This window comes from Schizosaccharomyces cryophilus (genome assembly GCF_000004155.1).
Source record: "Schizosaccharomyces cryophilus OY26 unplaced genomic scaffold supercont4.1, whole genome shotgun sequence".
Taxonomy (NCBI): domain Eukaryota; kingdom Fungi; phylum Ascomycota; class Schizosaccharomycetes; order Schizosaccharomycetales; family Schizosaccharomycetaceae; genus Schizosaccharomyces; species Schizosaccharomyces cryophilus.
The window spans coordinates 447835-463911 of record NW_013185624.1 but is presented as its reverse complement, the minus strand read 5'-3'; the positions used below and the strand labels follow the sequence as shown (position 1 = coordinate 463911).

Below are 16077 nucleotides of genomic sequence, written 5' to 3'. Positions count from 1 at the left end.
GCGACGACCTCACTTGTTCATTGCTCAAAGCCGCAAAGCCACGATGAAACCAATAGGGCTTCAACAACAACGGCCTATGAAATGTGTTTATATGCAAAAGCTCGATAAAAATAAATACAACGGGAAACGAAGGAAACAAAATAAAACATTAAAAGAAAACACAAGCCTGCATAGAGAATATATGAAAAGACAGGACATCATCATAAGAATGGTCAAGCATGAGATTCGTTTCCAGTGCTTTCAGCATCCCTAGCCTGACTCGGTTTGTGACGTGTCCTTGAATGTTGCTCAAAACATTCAGATGATGGTTGTCCGGCAGTATTATCACTACGATTGTTGGATTGATTTTCAGACCCTGCTGGCATAGTGTTTAGTGGGATCCAGTTACCATCCGTCGAGTCGTTTCTTTCCGACGACATCCTGAAACCAAGAGCAGCAATAATCCAAGAAAGCACTAAAGCAATAAAATCCAGCAACACTATAAGTACCCCGTTAGTAAACATATCAAATTACAATTCCACCATTCCACTTACGTGAAAAAACAAACAAGAACATGTAGAAAGCCGCGATGACAAGAACAATCGCTAGAGCAATCTGAAACCGTAACCCTACAAATTCTTTCATCGATTCCTTTATAAAAGGGACAAGGAAAAAGTAAGAAAAGAAAAAGTCCAATACGATTGAACCAATAAAGCACCAACCAAGCCGGAGAGCTTCATTCTCCTGTCTGCGTCGTGCTTCAGGAATTCTCGCAATTTTTTCCGGCCAGAAAATCAACCACAATATTGACATGAAGAAATTCCTTGATGATTCGAAGTATCTGCTTTGTCGTGCCATGTCTACGGACGCTTCTTGATGGTTGTTTTCTGGGTACGGTGGAGCTGGATCAGAATGTAAACATAAGCAACCTTTCTCCATATCGTCCAGGTGTGAATAGGTGTTTTCGCTGTATTTCGGCAGAAAGCTGTCAGAACTTATAGAAGAGCTCAAGCAAAAAGATTCGGCTAGTTTCGCAGCCTCTAACTGAATTTCTTTTTCTTTTTCGTTCATTTTTCTTAGGATAGAGTCATCTGTCACCAATGCGATGGGTTAGGACTGCACTGTGAAACTAGAGAATTATGACGCAGTAGAAGGGTCAAAAGGCATGCAAATTTCTAGAAAAGCGCCTAAATTAACTGACACTAAACGAAAAAGCCGAAAAAGCCGAAAATTTCTAAAAAACCGAGAAATGAGTCCGCAATGGCGATGACCAGAGTTTTGCAGAGGTGAAGTAATGGCTTTGCAAGTTTCGCATTCCTTCGGTATCCTTCGCTTAACTATATTACGTTGACTAAAAATACCGCTATTCTTCGATGTATACCGTCACCTCTCCAAAGTGGCAGTGTTGTCTGACGAGTAACGTAGTGCTTTGTTTATGTGGTCTAGCCAAAAAAAATGAAATAAAAAGTAATATCCAGTTATAACATGATTTCATCTTTTATTGCCATTGTACTTTGCAAAGTCTTACAGAAAAGAGACTTGTAAAAGATTTTACTCTTGCTCTTTAACACTTTATTCTTTTTTTTTTTTGTTGATCCTACCTCAATACAATGTCAAGCTTACCTTACTATAATGATGATGGCTATGGAAAAAACGTCCAGCAACCATTTAACATCCTCATTCGCACGCCGTAACCGTTGGGAACATTGTAAGGTGTTCTGGTTTAGGTGGATGAGATCCCGGCGGCGAAATAGATGCTAATGACATTGAAGGACAAGTAACCTTAATTTTCCAAAGTACTTCAAATGGTTGCCTGAGAAAATCGAAAGACGTCTACTCAATCCGATCATATCAAGTCGACGTAGGTTCTTCCATAAACTTGTTCGTTGGGAACCTAAAGAAACACTTTCCTAATCATCGACCAATTTGGACAAGGATCGAGGTCACCAGACTTGCACCGCCTGACATGAAAATTGAAATTGAAGTGAAAGCACTTATGAAATCCAATTGAGCTACCAATGGATGAATCATATTGCAGTTTCTTGCTTCGGGCTTTACCGAGAAAATCTGGATCATTTATAAAAAATTCGTTTCATGAAATCTTATGAAATATTAAGTACAATTATTCCTAATACACTTTGAGCTTACATCAAAAGAACAGTTTTGTAGAATTTTCTTTTCCATCATCACTAACCCAAACTCGTTACGGTCTTTTTTTGCTGGTATTTTCTTGAGTAGTTTCACCTTGAAAGTGTCACTGTAACCTGTGATAAAGACTACTTACACAGTATCTTGGATCAAATTTTTCTCTTATTAGAGATTAACTCTGCTTAAAATCTGATAAATTTAGGGTTAGTTCAAGGTAAAACTAGTATAGTGAAGCACTAGCCTACAATAACCGTGGGCTTTCTTCTCCCTTCCAAGCAGCTATATACTATATAAGCAATCTACACAAATGGCCACCTGAAAAGTCCAGGATCTGCCAACTGTGATTCATATTGCGCACGGAAGAGCTATAGAGATGTATCATGAGTGGCAGAATTCGTAGCTGATTCAATCAATTCACGTACTCTGCGAGCTCCTGTTTTTATAGCTTATCAGGTTAGCGAAGTAGTGAGCGAGGTATGTTATATTATATTTTCTAGTCCCTACTTGCATTATTGATTACACAATTCCTTTCTTGTCATTGCTGCTCGACTTGAAAGACTGGCCGCGAAATCCAAAATGCGTCATGCTTTATTATGTTCTTCAATTATACATATAAAGAAAGAGCTATGATGCAGCAAGTCGTGGTAAACTGTGTTGGCAATTGAATGACAAATGTATAAATCACCTAATACAGTCCTATGAATCGGATGTGGTAAATCATATTAAGAAGACATACATCGAATCTTGTTTTAGATCAGTGAATTTTGACAAGCCAGTAAATGGTTTTTTCCTTCTTTTTTCCTAAGAGTTGATTGAGATGATACGTCAAACAGTGGAATTAGATAAAGCGTAGACGTAAATATAGCATATGAGTCTTGAGAAAACGCAAAAATGAATGAAAATGACGAGCTTGGAAATCCTATACCTTGCCCAACGTTGGTTGGAATCAAAAATAGACACAGTAGTATTGGTGATATGCCAGGATAAATAAACAAATTAAGCACATATCCTAAAGCCATGAGAAACACTCCCAAAAAATAGTAGACGTCCTACACAAACATGTTGGTACATGAGAATACCACAAATCAATCCTCCCATAGGTGTAGAGAAGGAAAGCAAGACGAAGTCCGGCTTTGGAAGGGCTACGCCCTAGTATCAGTTTTAAAAAAGAATAGAATCGTAAATAAACAAGCATACCTTGCTATTCCAGCGAAAACTCCAGTCGTCAAAACAAGGGTACTGTATGTGCTTAAAGTAAAATCAATGAGGTTATTGGCTCGGCGTGACATCGGGATCGATCATCTATATACATTTATAGAAACAATTAACCCTAACCAATATAAAATTCCTAAGACTCGATAAGTCTCAATAAATTCTGTACTAACAAAGGTCACAATTATTAACAAAGCTGTCAACCAAGAAACCCAGAGCAATCCGCGTATTACATAAACCTTTTTTAAATGATTTCGATAGTGATGAGGTTTTGTGGAGCCTGGCTGATTTTATACACAAAAGTACATCAGGGCAATACTTAAAAATGAGAAAGGAACTTGCATGAGAAAACAAAATCTCAAACTAAAACCTTCAAAAAGTTTGCAACAAAAGAGGCTAAATAAAATTAACATAACCGAAAAAAATAGTGTTAAAAATAATGTTCGCCTTCTTGCCGGAATGATATCCGAGTTACTAATCTTCGTCAGCGTAATCAATCCTCCTCATCCAATTCCCATAATTGTGCTTGCAAAAATTTGAGAAATGAACCTATTAGCAAAGTCGCTCCATAGACAACCAAGACAGAACAATCCGGATGCTGTCAATAAACATGCTCGCCTTCCGAAAATGTCTGAAAATGATTCGTATAAAGGCTGAAATGTAATATTAATAATCCAATCGGTAATATGAAACACTCTATTCATAGTCTGAGATTTATCATCAACGTAAGCATAACCTGTGATTGCAAAAAAATAACCAACGAGGAATACGTTTAAAAATAGAGAAATCAGCAAAACGAAATTTGGTATTCTACGAGTATTATGGGTAGAAGAGTTTCCATTAATATCATCTTTGGTTTTGATTTCAATGTGAGATTTGGCTGTTGGATTAATAGTTGTTTGTGAATAAGAATTCGAATCTAATAAACGAAATGTTTCAGAGGGAGGTGCTATTGCTTGTTTTTCTGGATCATGTAATTTCTCAGAGTTCATTATGAAAAGAAATTAAAAATCAAATGAAAGAAAGATCGGTAGTCGCCAAAAATGATTGGATAGGAGAAAGACTTAGAAACTAGTTGTATTCCTTTCCTCTTTTTTTTTTAACCTTACTTTTCAGCGAGTACAGATTCCTAAGAGTTTATGTGTTATCACCGGCTTTGTTAGAGCACCTTTTTTAGTGTTGCAGTAACCGAATTTGTTCAGTCTGCACGCTCGTTTACTTTGACTATGTTAAGTAGAAAAAAGAACAGAAACTTTTTTTTTAAAAAAAAACAAAAAAAAAGGGCGCAACACATCACTATCTCTTAATCTGATTTTGGGATAGCCGTCAAAGGTAAATATGAGTTTTATAGTAGAAATCGCTTATTGAGCATGTTATTAAAACGAAAAACTTTAGCGGTAAGTCCTCGTAATATGACTTAGAAAAATGCCCATATATTGCTAGTATTTTGTCTATCGATGTCAATGCTATGCTGTCTGTGTTACGATAGGTATTTTATTAACATTTTGCATATTACTATATATTATCATACAAGTATATTGCTGAACGTTTAGCAAATGCCATAAGGCTAAAGGATAAGATATTACAGATGGTAAACAAAACAAAGAAAATACGATTTTAGCAAATTGGACAGCCTTCGGAACAAAAGTCTTTTTGTGTAAGTAGGGGAAAGGATCAACTATCTAATTAAATTTTAGCAGTGTAATTCTCCATACTCAGAAAGAATAGCACCTATATTCGTCTTGTGGTAAAGGAAATTTGTATCCATCAATGAGACTTTGCAACATTCTTCAGAACAGCCTTGGAATTGAGTAACGTCGTCCTCTGCAGCAGCACTAGTATAATCACCACCACGATGACTAAAAGGATTATCAGTATATGACACCTCAATTTTAGCAATCCCTCTTTTAGACTTTCCGGAAAGTTGTTCAGCACCCCATGCAATAAATGACGAACCAAAATACCCAAAAAGAAGCATTTGTGCCAGCTAACACAGTGACTCCTACGACCGTACCTAAGGTTAAGGAAAAGGATAAAGTAGTACCACTCATTACATTACATTAACACCAACAGACAAAAGGGGTGGCATGGATCTCTTTTGTAAATCAGTAGTAACATTCATAGATGAAAGAAAGGCTTTATGATATGTCGAACTGTTTACAAACCATATTTCCATCAGGTAACGGCACACTAAACATGTTGTCACCGATAAACCTTTAAACTCTTTTGGGCCCCTCTAAGCGATTTAGTTCGTAGTAGTTTAGCTGGTGTTCTATCGGTGTAGAAATTGATTGCCTACTTAATTTAGCAGGCAACAATGGAGCCGACTGATTTGCCAGGCTTGAATAAACAATATTGCAAGTTACAACTCCGAGAGAGAGAAAGATTGACTGCTTCAACGCTGAGTATAAACCAACAGAAAAATTAAGGCAATAATTTGCCGTGAATTGAACATCGTTAATAAAAGTTTCGAGAATCGATTTCCACTATTTCACCACTTGAGATATCAGGCTTCGTGACCGTCTTTTGTGGGTTTGATATTATCACCAGTTGTGACTATATATATAAGCTTAAGTATCGTATTCATTAACAATCGTTTAACGGGCCGGAATGAACTATTAACACTATTATAATGAATTTGAATATAAATTTATTCATTATGCGATTAAAGGCAGCCATCTTTGAAGATGTGACTGGAAACTAAAGAAAAATCTGATCTCCTTTCAAAGAATGACAATAGTGAGCAAATGTAAATTTGATTTTGCGTTAAATAAGTTTCCTTGATAAACTAATCAACTTTTTTCATAGCGGAATTTTGAAGCTTCTCAATGATTTTGTGGTATTGTCCTTTATTATCAATATCTTTAATGATCGGTTTTGCACTTGTAAAATTACTTTACTTACAATTCTAATCTTCATGATTGCTTTTGTCTTGATATACTTTTTTTATATAGTTTTTTTGCGAATCGTGGGATAAACAAACAGGCTACTAGATTCGGTGAGGAAAATGTTCAGTCATTCGTATTTTTACACATTAAAAGAAGATCCTTGGCCCACGGTTTGTAATTTTACATGTACTACAGAAATCCTCCTCCAGATATTCAATTTGAGACAATCCACAAATAAGACAGTCTTCTATACTGACTCTGGGACGGACATTTTTTTGCATTATGATTTTGTTTGCGGCATTCATAACATAACATAACATAATCACAACTTTAAAAACAACACCTACTCTTATGTATCAAAAATCCAGCTTCAAGTCCTTCAACGTAACGATATATGCATTCTTTTAAAAATTCTTGAAAATAAAAATCTACTGCTAAATTGGTTCTGTTTGTTTGTACTATTTTCCTCGTCCATTATTACAACTATTTCTGGGATCTTTATGAATATTTCGATAGTTAATTTCAATGAAAGTCATTTCTCATCACTCCTTCCATTTCTTATAAACTGGAACTAAAAGTCTACAATTTATGGTACTTTATTCGTTGTTGTTCATTAGACTGGTAACATCACTCTCTATATAGCATGTATAGGAATATTAGTCCGTTCTTTCCAAGTATCTGAACAACGAGCACTAGAATTCAGTAGAATTGTACGTATCATATTAAAGAAAACTTACAAATAGGAGAGAAAGAAAATCCAAGCTTCCCATATTGTCTCCAATGATAACTAAGTATGGTTGTGGACAGTTAGCAATTTTTTTATTTTTGACTGATCAGGCTAAACAAGATTGACTCTTAGTCATTTTCATTTAGTTAGTCAGATCCGGACTTATTACCATTCTTCTACGTAGTACTAACACGTCCAATTCCAATAGACAACTTTGTAATTGTACTTATTACTTCCACTTGATTTACATTCTCATAACGTTTGAGATTTCTACCGTGACACCTTGACAATCAAAGCTTACCGTAACACTATTCTCAGAAGCGAAAAAGCTTCAAATATTCTGAACGATATCAAAGACAACAGTGACCTGGTCAACTTGGGGATGTTGAAAATCATCTAACTTTTTTTTTTGAAGCACTAAGTTATCTTCTTCATTTTTCAAACTCTTGGTAGCCATCATAAATCCTATATTTCCTATCGATATTCCGTATTGATGATTGAAATACGGTGTTTTTGTAAATGGTAATCATCTTTTGTTCTCTCATCACAGACTATTTCCTTTTTCTTGATTTCTTGATTCTGATAGGTTTATTTCTCGTGAACTGTTGATCTCATAGGTTGCATGTCAACTGGCAAATTCAGTTTTTACTGTTCCAATCGAAACTTTTTTTGTAGCGTAAAGTGCAGGGGAAAAAGCAGCATCTATAGACTTTTTAGAGCTTTTAATTCAATTCTTCAAATGAAAAGTAACAGATTTATGATTTTGCAGTTTCAATAGAATCCTTGGTCATTTTGTTACTTTTGGACGAACTCACCATCATAAAATGAGATTTCATCTTGCGGTCAAAGCTTATAGAAAATAATAATCTGTTGTTATTGATTGATACTATCCATTGATATTTTAAGCAACTTCAACAACTTCAATCAAATGTAAACAAGCACCAAAAACAACAGGAAAGTGAGGAGCTAATAAGGGCCAGGATAACTAACAATCGCAAGTTTCTACGGAAAAAAAATACGCATGCTTTTGAATATAAACATAATCTTCTCGTAAGACATCTCAATCTCAATCTCAACTGGACACTGACACGCTGACAATAACAACCATTCAATAAAATGGGCATAGCATAAAAACATTACTTTGTATGATCGTTCAAAATCGGAGAACCTGTGTCTCCAAAAGTTTGCATCTCTATTTCTTGCTCTCTTGCAGAATGCCCAACAGACTTTTTTGAATGATTTGCTTTGGTAGGGCTTTTCCCAAGAGGAGAACTTGGCACTTCAACATTGTTAGGTGCAGATGTTGGAGTCTCAACACTAGCTTCTAGCTCGTCAAGTTCAACGGTATTTGTTGAATCTGAATCAATCCCGAAGCTTTGATTAGTTGTATAACCGAAAATGATTGTCAAAGGCAGTATAAATTTTCTCCACAAGTATGGAAATGTTCTTCCTAAGAAATTCTCAAAGAGATACTCAAAGAAATTCTCAAAGAAATATTTAATGAGATTCCCCACATGCTTAAAGTTATTCCCTAGTACTATAGCCAAATCTGGAACCATAGATATACACCAAACGATGATGTCCAATACAACTAAACACTCAAGTTAGCAAGAAATTCAACGTACTTCAATTTGCTTTTCCGATGAATGCAAATCACTTACGAGAAATTATTACAGAGGAAATAATAAATAAAACTAAAATCAATCCACCAAGCAAAGGGAAAATAATTTTCTTATCCAAAGATAAATCCTTTATAAACTCTGACAATTTATCAGAATATTTAAAAAGTAAAGCGAAAATAAAAGCAGCCGTATAAAGATAACAAATAAAACTTCGAAAATATCCTGCTTCTCTCAATGTGCCCGCTGGTGCTAGTCGGGGACGTACCGGCATGCAGATGCAATCGAGGATCCAGCTTCCCCATGATCTGTCTGACACAGGTTCTGTCATGCGTCCATGCACTTCATTCGCATGAACTCGATTATCACCGGATTCGACTCTGCTACTCATTTGAAGTTGTTTGTAGGAAGGAGGAATAGGTGTAAACAAACCCTTTTCCAAGTCATCGTCACTGAAATAACAAACTTCTGAGTAACTTGGCAAATCCAATTGAAGCGAGCTTTTCCTCGCATTGTCGTATTCAGAGAAATTGGTGTCGTTGGGTTCCATTTTTTCTACGTTATTGTCATTTTTCCAAGCTTCGTTCGTCCATTCTCGCTTTTCACTCATAAATGAACATGAAATCTCATGACTTAGTTTAGCACTTTTTCCCTTATTTTACCATTAGGTAGCTCTCTTTCTTGCTCCAATTAGGGGTTTGTTTTGTGCAAGAGAATGTGACGATGAGGTGGGAAAAGTCATTTCTTCCGTTTTATGAGACATGACGAGGCTTTATAAAAGGGCTGCTAGTACGTATTTGCTGTATCCCACTATCTATGAGATTTGACACTGTAACGACAATCAAAAACATCCTTATACAACTTTTGCTGCTTGCGTTTCTTTTCGTTAAATGATAAACGTTCTCGTAACTTGTGAGAATTTAATTTAGCAATATGCTCTTATGATAGTATATTGTAATACTTATAATATTAACAAGACACCTATCGTGTCAGTGACATCATGACTAAACTGTGAGAACATTTAAATAAACATTATACAAAAGCGGTGGATGTTCCTCTATGAGCATCAATGTTACTTAACTCATAAACACTTGTACTCGCTGAAGTCACAAACAATTTCTATGCTTCTTGCAACCACTCACTCCATAATAGATTTTACCTTACAAAATAGTTAATAACTTTTGAAATTCATTCACTACTCTTTTTATTTTTATACTATCATTACATATTACGATTTCTCATTACAAGCAATTGTCACCGATTTGCTACGTAAGTTTATTAGTTTCAACAGATGGTGATTTGTTAGTTATCGTTAATATGTTCGATTTGTCTTAGCGGCCAGCAGAATAATAATGAAAGTAGCATTGAGTTGAAGAATTGAGCTTTTATGCACTCAGAATCGACCTTGCTTCTTGGAATGGCGATTGTTGGAGAGAAGGGACCATATCGTCGTTTTGGACCATCGTTAATCTGCTTTAATCTTGTTGATTCGCTTGTACATTAAAATGAAAGAATTCTATCAGAAATCGATGAGTTTTCCCTTACTGCAGAGAGGACTTGACTTGACTTGAGACTTTGTGATTTAACGATATCGGTTTGGATCATTAAGACGTTTAACGAGTTTTGGTACATATCCTTATGTGGAAGAACTAGGGTTTGAGGTTGGCTGGTCATTTTTGTCTTTTGTCTTCTTCTCTTTTTGTTGAACAAAAGACGTGTAAAAAAACAACAGCTGTCTTTGGCGTTTTTGGGTAGTGTCAGCAAAGTTGGTTTCAGCGATTTGTTTTAAGGATGCTGTAGAGACCCTTGGAAGATCCGATGCAAACATGACAGATCCCTTCCATCAAGAGCAAAAGCAAGAGCAAGTAGAGCATTCACATATAGAAAATGAAGAACATGATCATCCACTGTCAATGGAAGAATTTGACTACGGTTCTCACAAATCTGAATGTCTGGAGCCGCCAAACAGTCCTCCTACAAAAACAAGCATGGGTGCGAAATTTCTAGACTGGTGGGATTCTTGGAAACGAGATTTGTATTCAGTATGGTGGTCATTGAATAGAAAGTTGAGTCGAATGTATCGATGGATATGTAGCTTTCATCGGACCCGTCCGCTTTTATCAACGCACTACGCTGAAGAAGAATCAAACAGTTTCAAACAAGATGAAGTTTATACTGTGGTCAAAGACATCAATAGTGGAGACGATCTAGTTTTGAATATTACAAAGCCAGTTGATCCTCTAATACTACGATCAAATATACCGCCTGTGCATCGTAAACATCTTCCTCCCAAGCTCTCGCTAGTAGCTACCCCGGGAACGGTACCTCTACACAGTGTAGTGGTATTGGAAGACTGGATCAATCCACTGCTGTCTCAAAAGACTCAGCTTATGTTGCAAAGCGAGTTGTGTAACAGTGATAGCTTTGACTGTCCTGGATATATTTGCGTTTTTAGCTATGAAGAAAAAAATCCTTTACGTGATTCTAATGCCCATAGTACGTCCCTTATTCAAATTTCTCGAGTTTCTGATTTGAAGCGGCATTTGCATGATCATTCGTCTCGGTGCCGCTATCATCGTTCGCTTTTGGAAATCTTTCCCTGTCCGAGCAAATCTTCGAAGCCCTGTCAAGTCAGTTTCAAGGTTGAAAGACTGATCCATAAGGAACTCGAGGAGACTTTTAACTGGCTTCCTGGTATTCATTGTGAAGCATGTGGACTCTTGCATGAAAACTGGCTTAAAATCAGTAGTAACGATTGGGACGAAATCCGTGGGTCTATTTTACGGTGGATTGAATATTCCAGAGTAATTTATTCATAAAATCAGACTTTCATTCCGTTCTTTTCTTTTTGTAGACTACTAATTGTTTTTGTTTGAGGTTGCTATCTTTATCTTTTGGTTTTTTTCCCTTGAAAGTTTTGTTTCTGTTTCGACTATTATGATTTACGAGAACTATTATTTACGCTATTGCATTGTTTTATCCTATCCCTACTATTTATTCCCTTTTCTTTAAATATACGCTGCGTTTGACATGAATGACGAGGTTCAGAGTTCAGAAATATACGATACGTACTATAGCCCTCTTTTGTTTTTATCTAATACATAAAAGTCTATTAGATCGAAGTGGTCTTCAAAAATCTGTAACAAGTCTGACATGATAAGTAGATATAGGCAGTCTCATAATGGAGTGTTCATCCTCATTAGTCAATTAAATCTACACTAGACAAAGAAGCATAACCAGTAGCTACACCACCTTCATGGGAAGAAACTGGCTTTGTACGGCAAATGTAGCCGGCGTTACCATTGTTTATTTCTTCAGCTGTCTTGGTATTCCAAACAATGGTTCCTAAAATGCCAATTTCGTCAACGACATCATATTTTTCGGCGACACTTCCTTTCAAGATGTAATTCTGTGAAGGAAGAGATTTGATATAACGCATCAAAATGTAGGAATCCCATTCCTCCTTAGGAAGTTTGTTTAAAAGGTCAGGAATATCTTTTCCATAGGTGTTGTTACCACCACCTTCACGTTGAGGCTTCAAAACAAAGTCATCAGAGTTTTCAAGAGCAAGCTTTATACCCTCTTGGCCGCGGGGCGTGTCATTCAGAGGATACATATCTGCAAAAGTTGACTCAATGGCTTTAAGCTCGTCACCATGCACAAATTTTTCAAGAGCATTGCTTTCGGCAAGCACCTGCTGAATCTTCTTTGAGCCTGCCAAGTGTGTAGCAATGGTAGGACACTTAATGGCAAGAGAATTCTCAATCATTAAACGGATCTCCCACTCCTTGTTCGTAGGGTAATCATCTAACGCATAACCTGATCGATAGTAAACAATGGCAACCTCAAAAATGCCGTTAGGAGTTTTGTAATATAGCTTGTTACTTTCATCATCTCGCATCAATAAGTCCAAATGGCGAATGGCAACACGTTTTGACCTGATTTTGAAACGGCTGAGAAGGTCATATTCCAAAAGACGCTGATCACAAATGTTACGCTCACTGTCTTTCACGACAAATAAAACAATGGGTTCAATTCTCTCGGTAGCATGTAATTTCGTAGAAGTGATCCCTTTTGCTTGTTCACAATAAGCATTGTAAGCACTAGATATACCACTGCAAATACCAGTAATCGAAGTGTTAACAGTGAGATAGTTGTGTTCCAAAGTCTTTTTGTATAGACCAGAAGAGGAACAGTAAAAATGCAAGTTGGCCATCATTTTGCTAAGACCCCCAAAAGATACCGAAATGGTGTTGAATTCGACTTGCTTACTGCTAACTTCTTGATCATCTTTATTCACCATATAATCCGATCGGAAGATACCCAGCGCTAAAGGCTGGCGTAACTCAGGCTTGAGTTTTTCATTGGCGTCAAGATGTTTCATATACAAGTCCCATAGTTTGTCCATAAACTTGTCATACTTCGTAATAGACTCTAAGTGAGTCTTGAGAAATTCAAAATCATTGGCAATTTTGGCATAAAGCTTATTATAGGCTTTCTGTACAGAAACTCCTTGTATGAAAGCGTTTCTGGGAACAGGACTAGGGAAAAGCGTCAGAGGAACCTGAGTAGCGCCATTCGTATCCTCCTTTTTTTGTGCTGCATCTACAAACAGTAAGCCATGAGCAGTAGCATAATCTCGCGCTGCCAAAGACAACTCTTCAATTTCCTCAGTACTGTACTTATTCAGTTCCATGTTGCTTTCACTTTTCTATGAATTCCTGTCTATTGCACTAGCTAAATGCAAGATACTAAACCAACAACTGGCAGAATTGAGATTGTAATTTCTAAGTAAGTAAAAAGAAAAAGTCTATTTTCAGTGGTATTCTCTAGAAAAGAATGAAATGTGAATTCTCCAAATCTGTAGAGAGATGGAATGGAAAGCTTTACTCGTACCCAAGTTACCTTGCTTAAGTAATCACTAAACAAACCGTCAAAGTGAGAAATATATTGTTTCTTTTTTCTTTATAGATGTTTTCTGGAAATTGTAGGTTCAAATTATAAATGACGGTAAATTTGCTACACAGAAATAAAGACAAATACTAAAGTTATGCTGTTACATTCTAAATATATTAGAAAGCTTGCAAACAGTAATAAAGTAATCAGTATCATACACTAAGTTGAAACGATTTATACAAACAAATGAAACTATTATATGTCGAACAATACTCGCATCCAACCCAAAAAAAAACTATACAAAACGAACCACTTACTCCTGAGTAGCGTTGAACTCACCAAACTTTTCTACAGCATTCGTCCATAACATCTTACCCTCAGTTAAGGCTACGAGGGCATTGATAATGTCTTCTTGGGAACCACGAACTTGCTTGGTAGTATCACGCTCACGAAGGGTAATAGAGCCATTTTCAAGAGTTTCAAAATCAACAGTTAAGCCAAATGGGGTACCAAGTTCATCGTTACGAGCATAACGACGGCCAATGTTAGCATTCGAATCATCGACCTTGTTGGAAACACCCAAGCTACGGAGCTTGGCAGATAATTGACGAACGACAGGGTTAAATTCGGCGTTTCGGCTCAAAGGAACAATAAGGGCCTTGATGGGAGCAACGACGGCAGGGAATGACAAAACACCACGTTGAGTGTCTTCAGGACGAGCCCAAAAGCTATGTTCCATAAGGCAGTACAAGAGACGACCCAATCCAAAGGAAGGCTCAATGACATTAGGAGTGAAAGTACGGGTGTGCTCTTTACGCTGTTGTTTTTCAATAGTAACAAGTTCAGCATCTACTTCATGCTCGACTCCATTTGCAGCTACGGTAATCTTACCTTGAGAAGCCAAATGAGCACTCTTAACTTCCTTGATTTCTTGACTCCAGTTAAGCATTTCTTCTTCAACAGCCTTGGCATCGCGTTTGAAACGAGGACCGAACTTCTTCTTGTTGACTTCGACAACATACTCCTCAACCACAATGGGTTCAGGAAGGGCTTCTTGAACAACTAAAGGAGTCTTGGTGGCCTTGCTGTGAACAGTTAAATCGTAAGCACTACGGTCAGCGCAACCAACGCATTCAATCCATCCGTATGAGCATTGAATTTCAGCGTCCCAGCAATCGCAAGCATAATGGGCCATTTCATTGCTCATGTGTTGGCGGAAACGAAGACGAGACATATCAATACCGATCTTTTCCAAGAAGAGGCTGATACGAGCCATGAAATAACCCAAAGTGGTGTTGTCAACGATACCTTTTTCAACAGCGTCACCAATAGTAATTTCCAAAACATCGCTCTTTCCTTCAAGTTGCACACCTCTGGGCAAAAGACGAAGGGGAATATGGGCAACTTCATCAAAGCGATCGTGTTGCTTGTTTTGAGGGTCAACGAAGTGCTCTACTTCACCCATCAAAAATTCACGAACACGAAGAAGACCACTACGAGGAGAAATTTCGTTTCGGAAAGCCTTACCGACCATGGCACTGGCAAAGGGAACCTTACCATTATTGAATTCAAGTAAACGGTTAAAGTTCAAGAATTGACCTTGAGCAGTTTCGGGACGAAGGTAACCTTGTAAGCCTCCGCTGGGACCAATTTGAGTTTGAAACATCAAGTTGAACTGACGAGGGCTTTCGAGTTCACCATTATTAGCGGGATTGCGAATATCATGAATCTTCATGATTTCACCGAGTTGTTGACCATCATAGTTGTCGATCTGAGCAAGGATGAATTCATATTCACGAACAATTTCATCATCCAAACGAGTGACTTTGATTTCCTTCACCTTTTTCTTGCGCTTTTTCTTATCATCGGATTCTTCCTGAACTGGAGCGTTTGTAGCGCCAGCTTCTTTTGCACGGGCTTCCTTGTCACCCTTCAAACGTGCCTCTAAGACCTCTTCAACTAAATGATCAGCACGGAAGATCTCACCAGTAGTAGGATCTTTGCACATCCAGTCACAAAACTTGTCAACGTGACCACTAGTTTTCAAAACGTCATGAGGAGTAAGCATGGAGCAGTCAACTTCAAGCATGCTTTCCTCAATTACAAAGTGCTTTCTCCACAAGTCCACAATGTTGGTTTGAAGAGCAGAACCAGGAGGGCCATAATCGAAAAGACCGCTAATACCACCATAGATTTGGAAAGAGGGTGAAAAAAAGAATCGCTTCTTCATCAATTCTTCGAATTGACTGCGATCGAAGGGCACACTTTTGGAAATATCCGCCATTTTCCTTCTGACAACCCGTTTACCAAAAAGAACACAAGTACCACGAAATGCTTGAAAAGACCGTATTTTTGACACCTGCGGAAAGCTCAAAAACCAACGCTTTTCGCTTGATTTGTCTAAAGGGGAGTTGGTACTTGGAAGAAACAAAATCCGTAGTAGAAGAGTAAGAGTATAGCGGGACGGAATGTGCTCGTTATTCAGATTTTGCATCCAATGCTTTGAAACGGCTTAATAAATAAAAAGTGAAAAGAATGGATTCTGCTTGGTTAACTTTGGTAAGTGTTCTGTTATTTCATTTCTTTTTATGAGCGTATTGAGCAGCAA

General features: G+C 37.3%; 6 protein-coding genes across 6 annotated transcripts; 1 reads left to right on the top strand and 5 right to left on the bottom strand.

Moving 5' to 3' along the window:
* Positions 1–164: 164 nt before the first annotated feature.
* SPOG_05698 (uncharacterized protein) lies at positions 165–1084 on the bottom strand. Its single transcript, XM_013166670.1, has 2 exons — positions 534–1084; positions 165–478 (listed from the first exon to the last, which is right to left on the bottom strand). Exons 1-2 carry the CDS (start codon positions 1048–1050, stop codon positions 213–215), a joined length of 783 nt encoding a protein of 260 aa, XP_013022124.1. The 5' UTR covers positions 1051–1084; the 3' UTR covers positions 165–212.
* A 1074-nt stretch (positions 1085–2158) lies between these two features.
* SPOG_05512 (uncharacterized protein) lies at positions 2159–4701 on the bottom strand. Its single transcript, XM_013166644.1, has one exon. The coding sequence runs from the start codon at positions 4329–4331 to the stop codon at positions 3843–3845; it is 489 nt and encodes a 162-aa protein (XP_013022098.1). The 5' UTR covers positions 4332–4701; the 3' UTR covers positions 2159–3842.
* Positions 4702–6564: 1863 nt separating this feature from the next.
* On the bottom strand, positions 6565–9453 carry SPOG_05511 (uncharacterized protein). The gene is made up of 2 exons (XM_013166643.1): positions 8616–9453; positions 6565–8545 (listed from the first exon to the last, which is right to left on the bottom strand). The coding sequence occupies exons 1-2, from the start codon at positions 9181–9183 to the stop codon at positions 8091–8093; spliced, it is 1023 nt and encodes a 340-aa protein (XP_013022097.1). The 5' UTR covers positions 9184–9453; the 3' UTR covers positions 6565–8090.
* A 681-nt stretch (positions 9454–10134) lies between these two features.
* SPOG_03774 (DUF1766 family protein) lies at positions 10135–12677 on the top strand. Its single transcript, XM_013166038.1, has one exon. The coding sequence runs from the start codon at positions 10400–10402 to the stop codon at positions 11390–11392; it is 993 nt and encodes a 330-aa protein (XP_013021492.1). The 5' UTR covers positions 10135–10399; the 3' UTR covers positions 11393–12677.
* Positions 11625–13592, bottom strand: SPOG_03773 (glutathione synthetase large subunit G). The gene has a single exon (XM_013166037.1). The coding sequence runs from the start codon at positions 13267–13269 to the stop codon at positions 11773–11775; it is 1497 nt and encodes a 498-aa protein (XP_013021491.1). The 5' UTR covers positions 13270–13592; the 3' UTR covers positions 11625–11772.
* On the bottom strand, positions 13565–15906 carry SPOG_03772 (cytoplasmic glycine-tRNA ligase Grs1). The gene has a single exon (XM_013166036.1). It carries the CDS (start codon positions 15751–15753, stop codon positions 13783–13785), a length of 1971 nt encoding a protein of 656 aa, XP_013021490.1. The 5' UTR covers positions 15754–15906; the 3' UTR covers positions 13565–13782.
* Between the last annotated feature and the right edge of the window lie 171 nt (positions 15907–16077).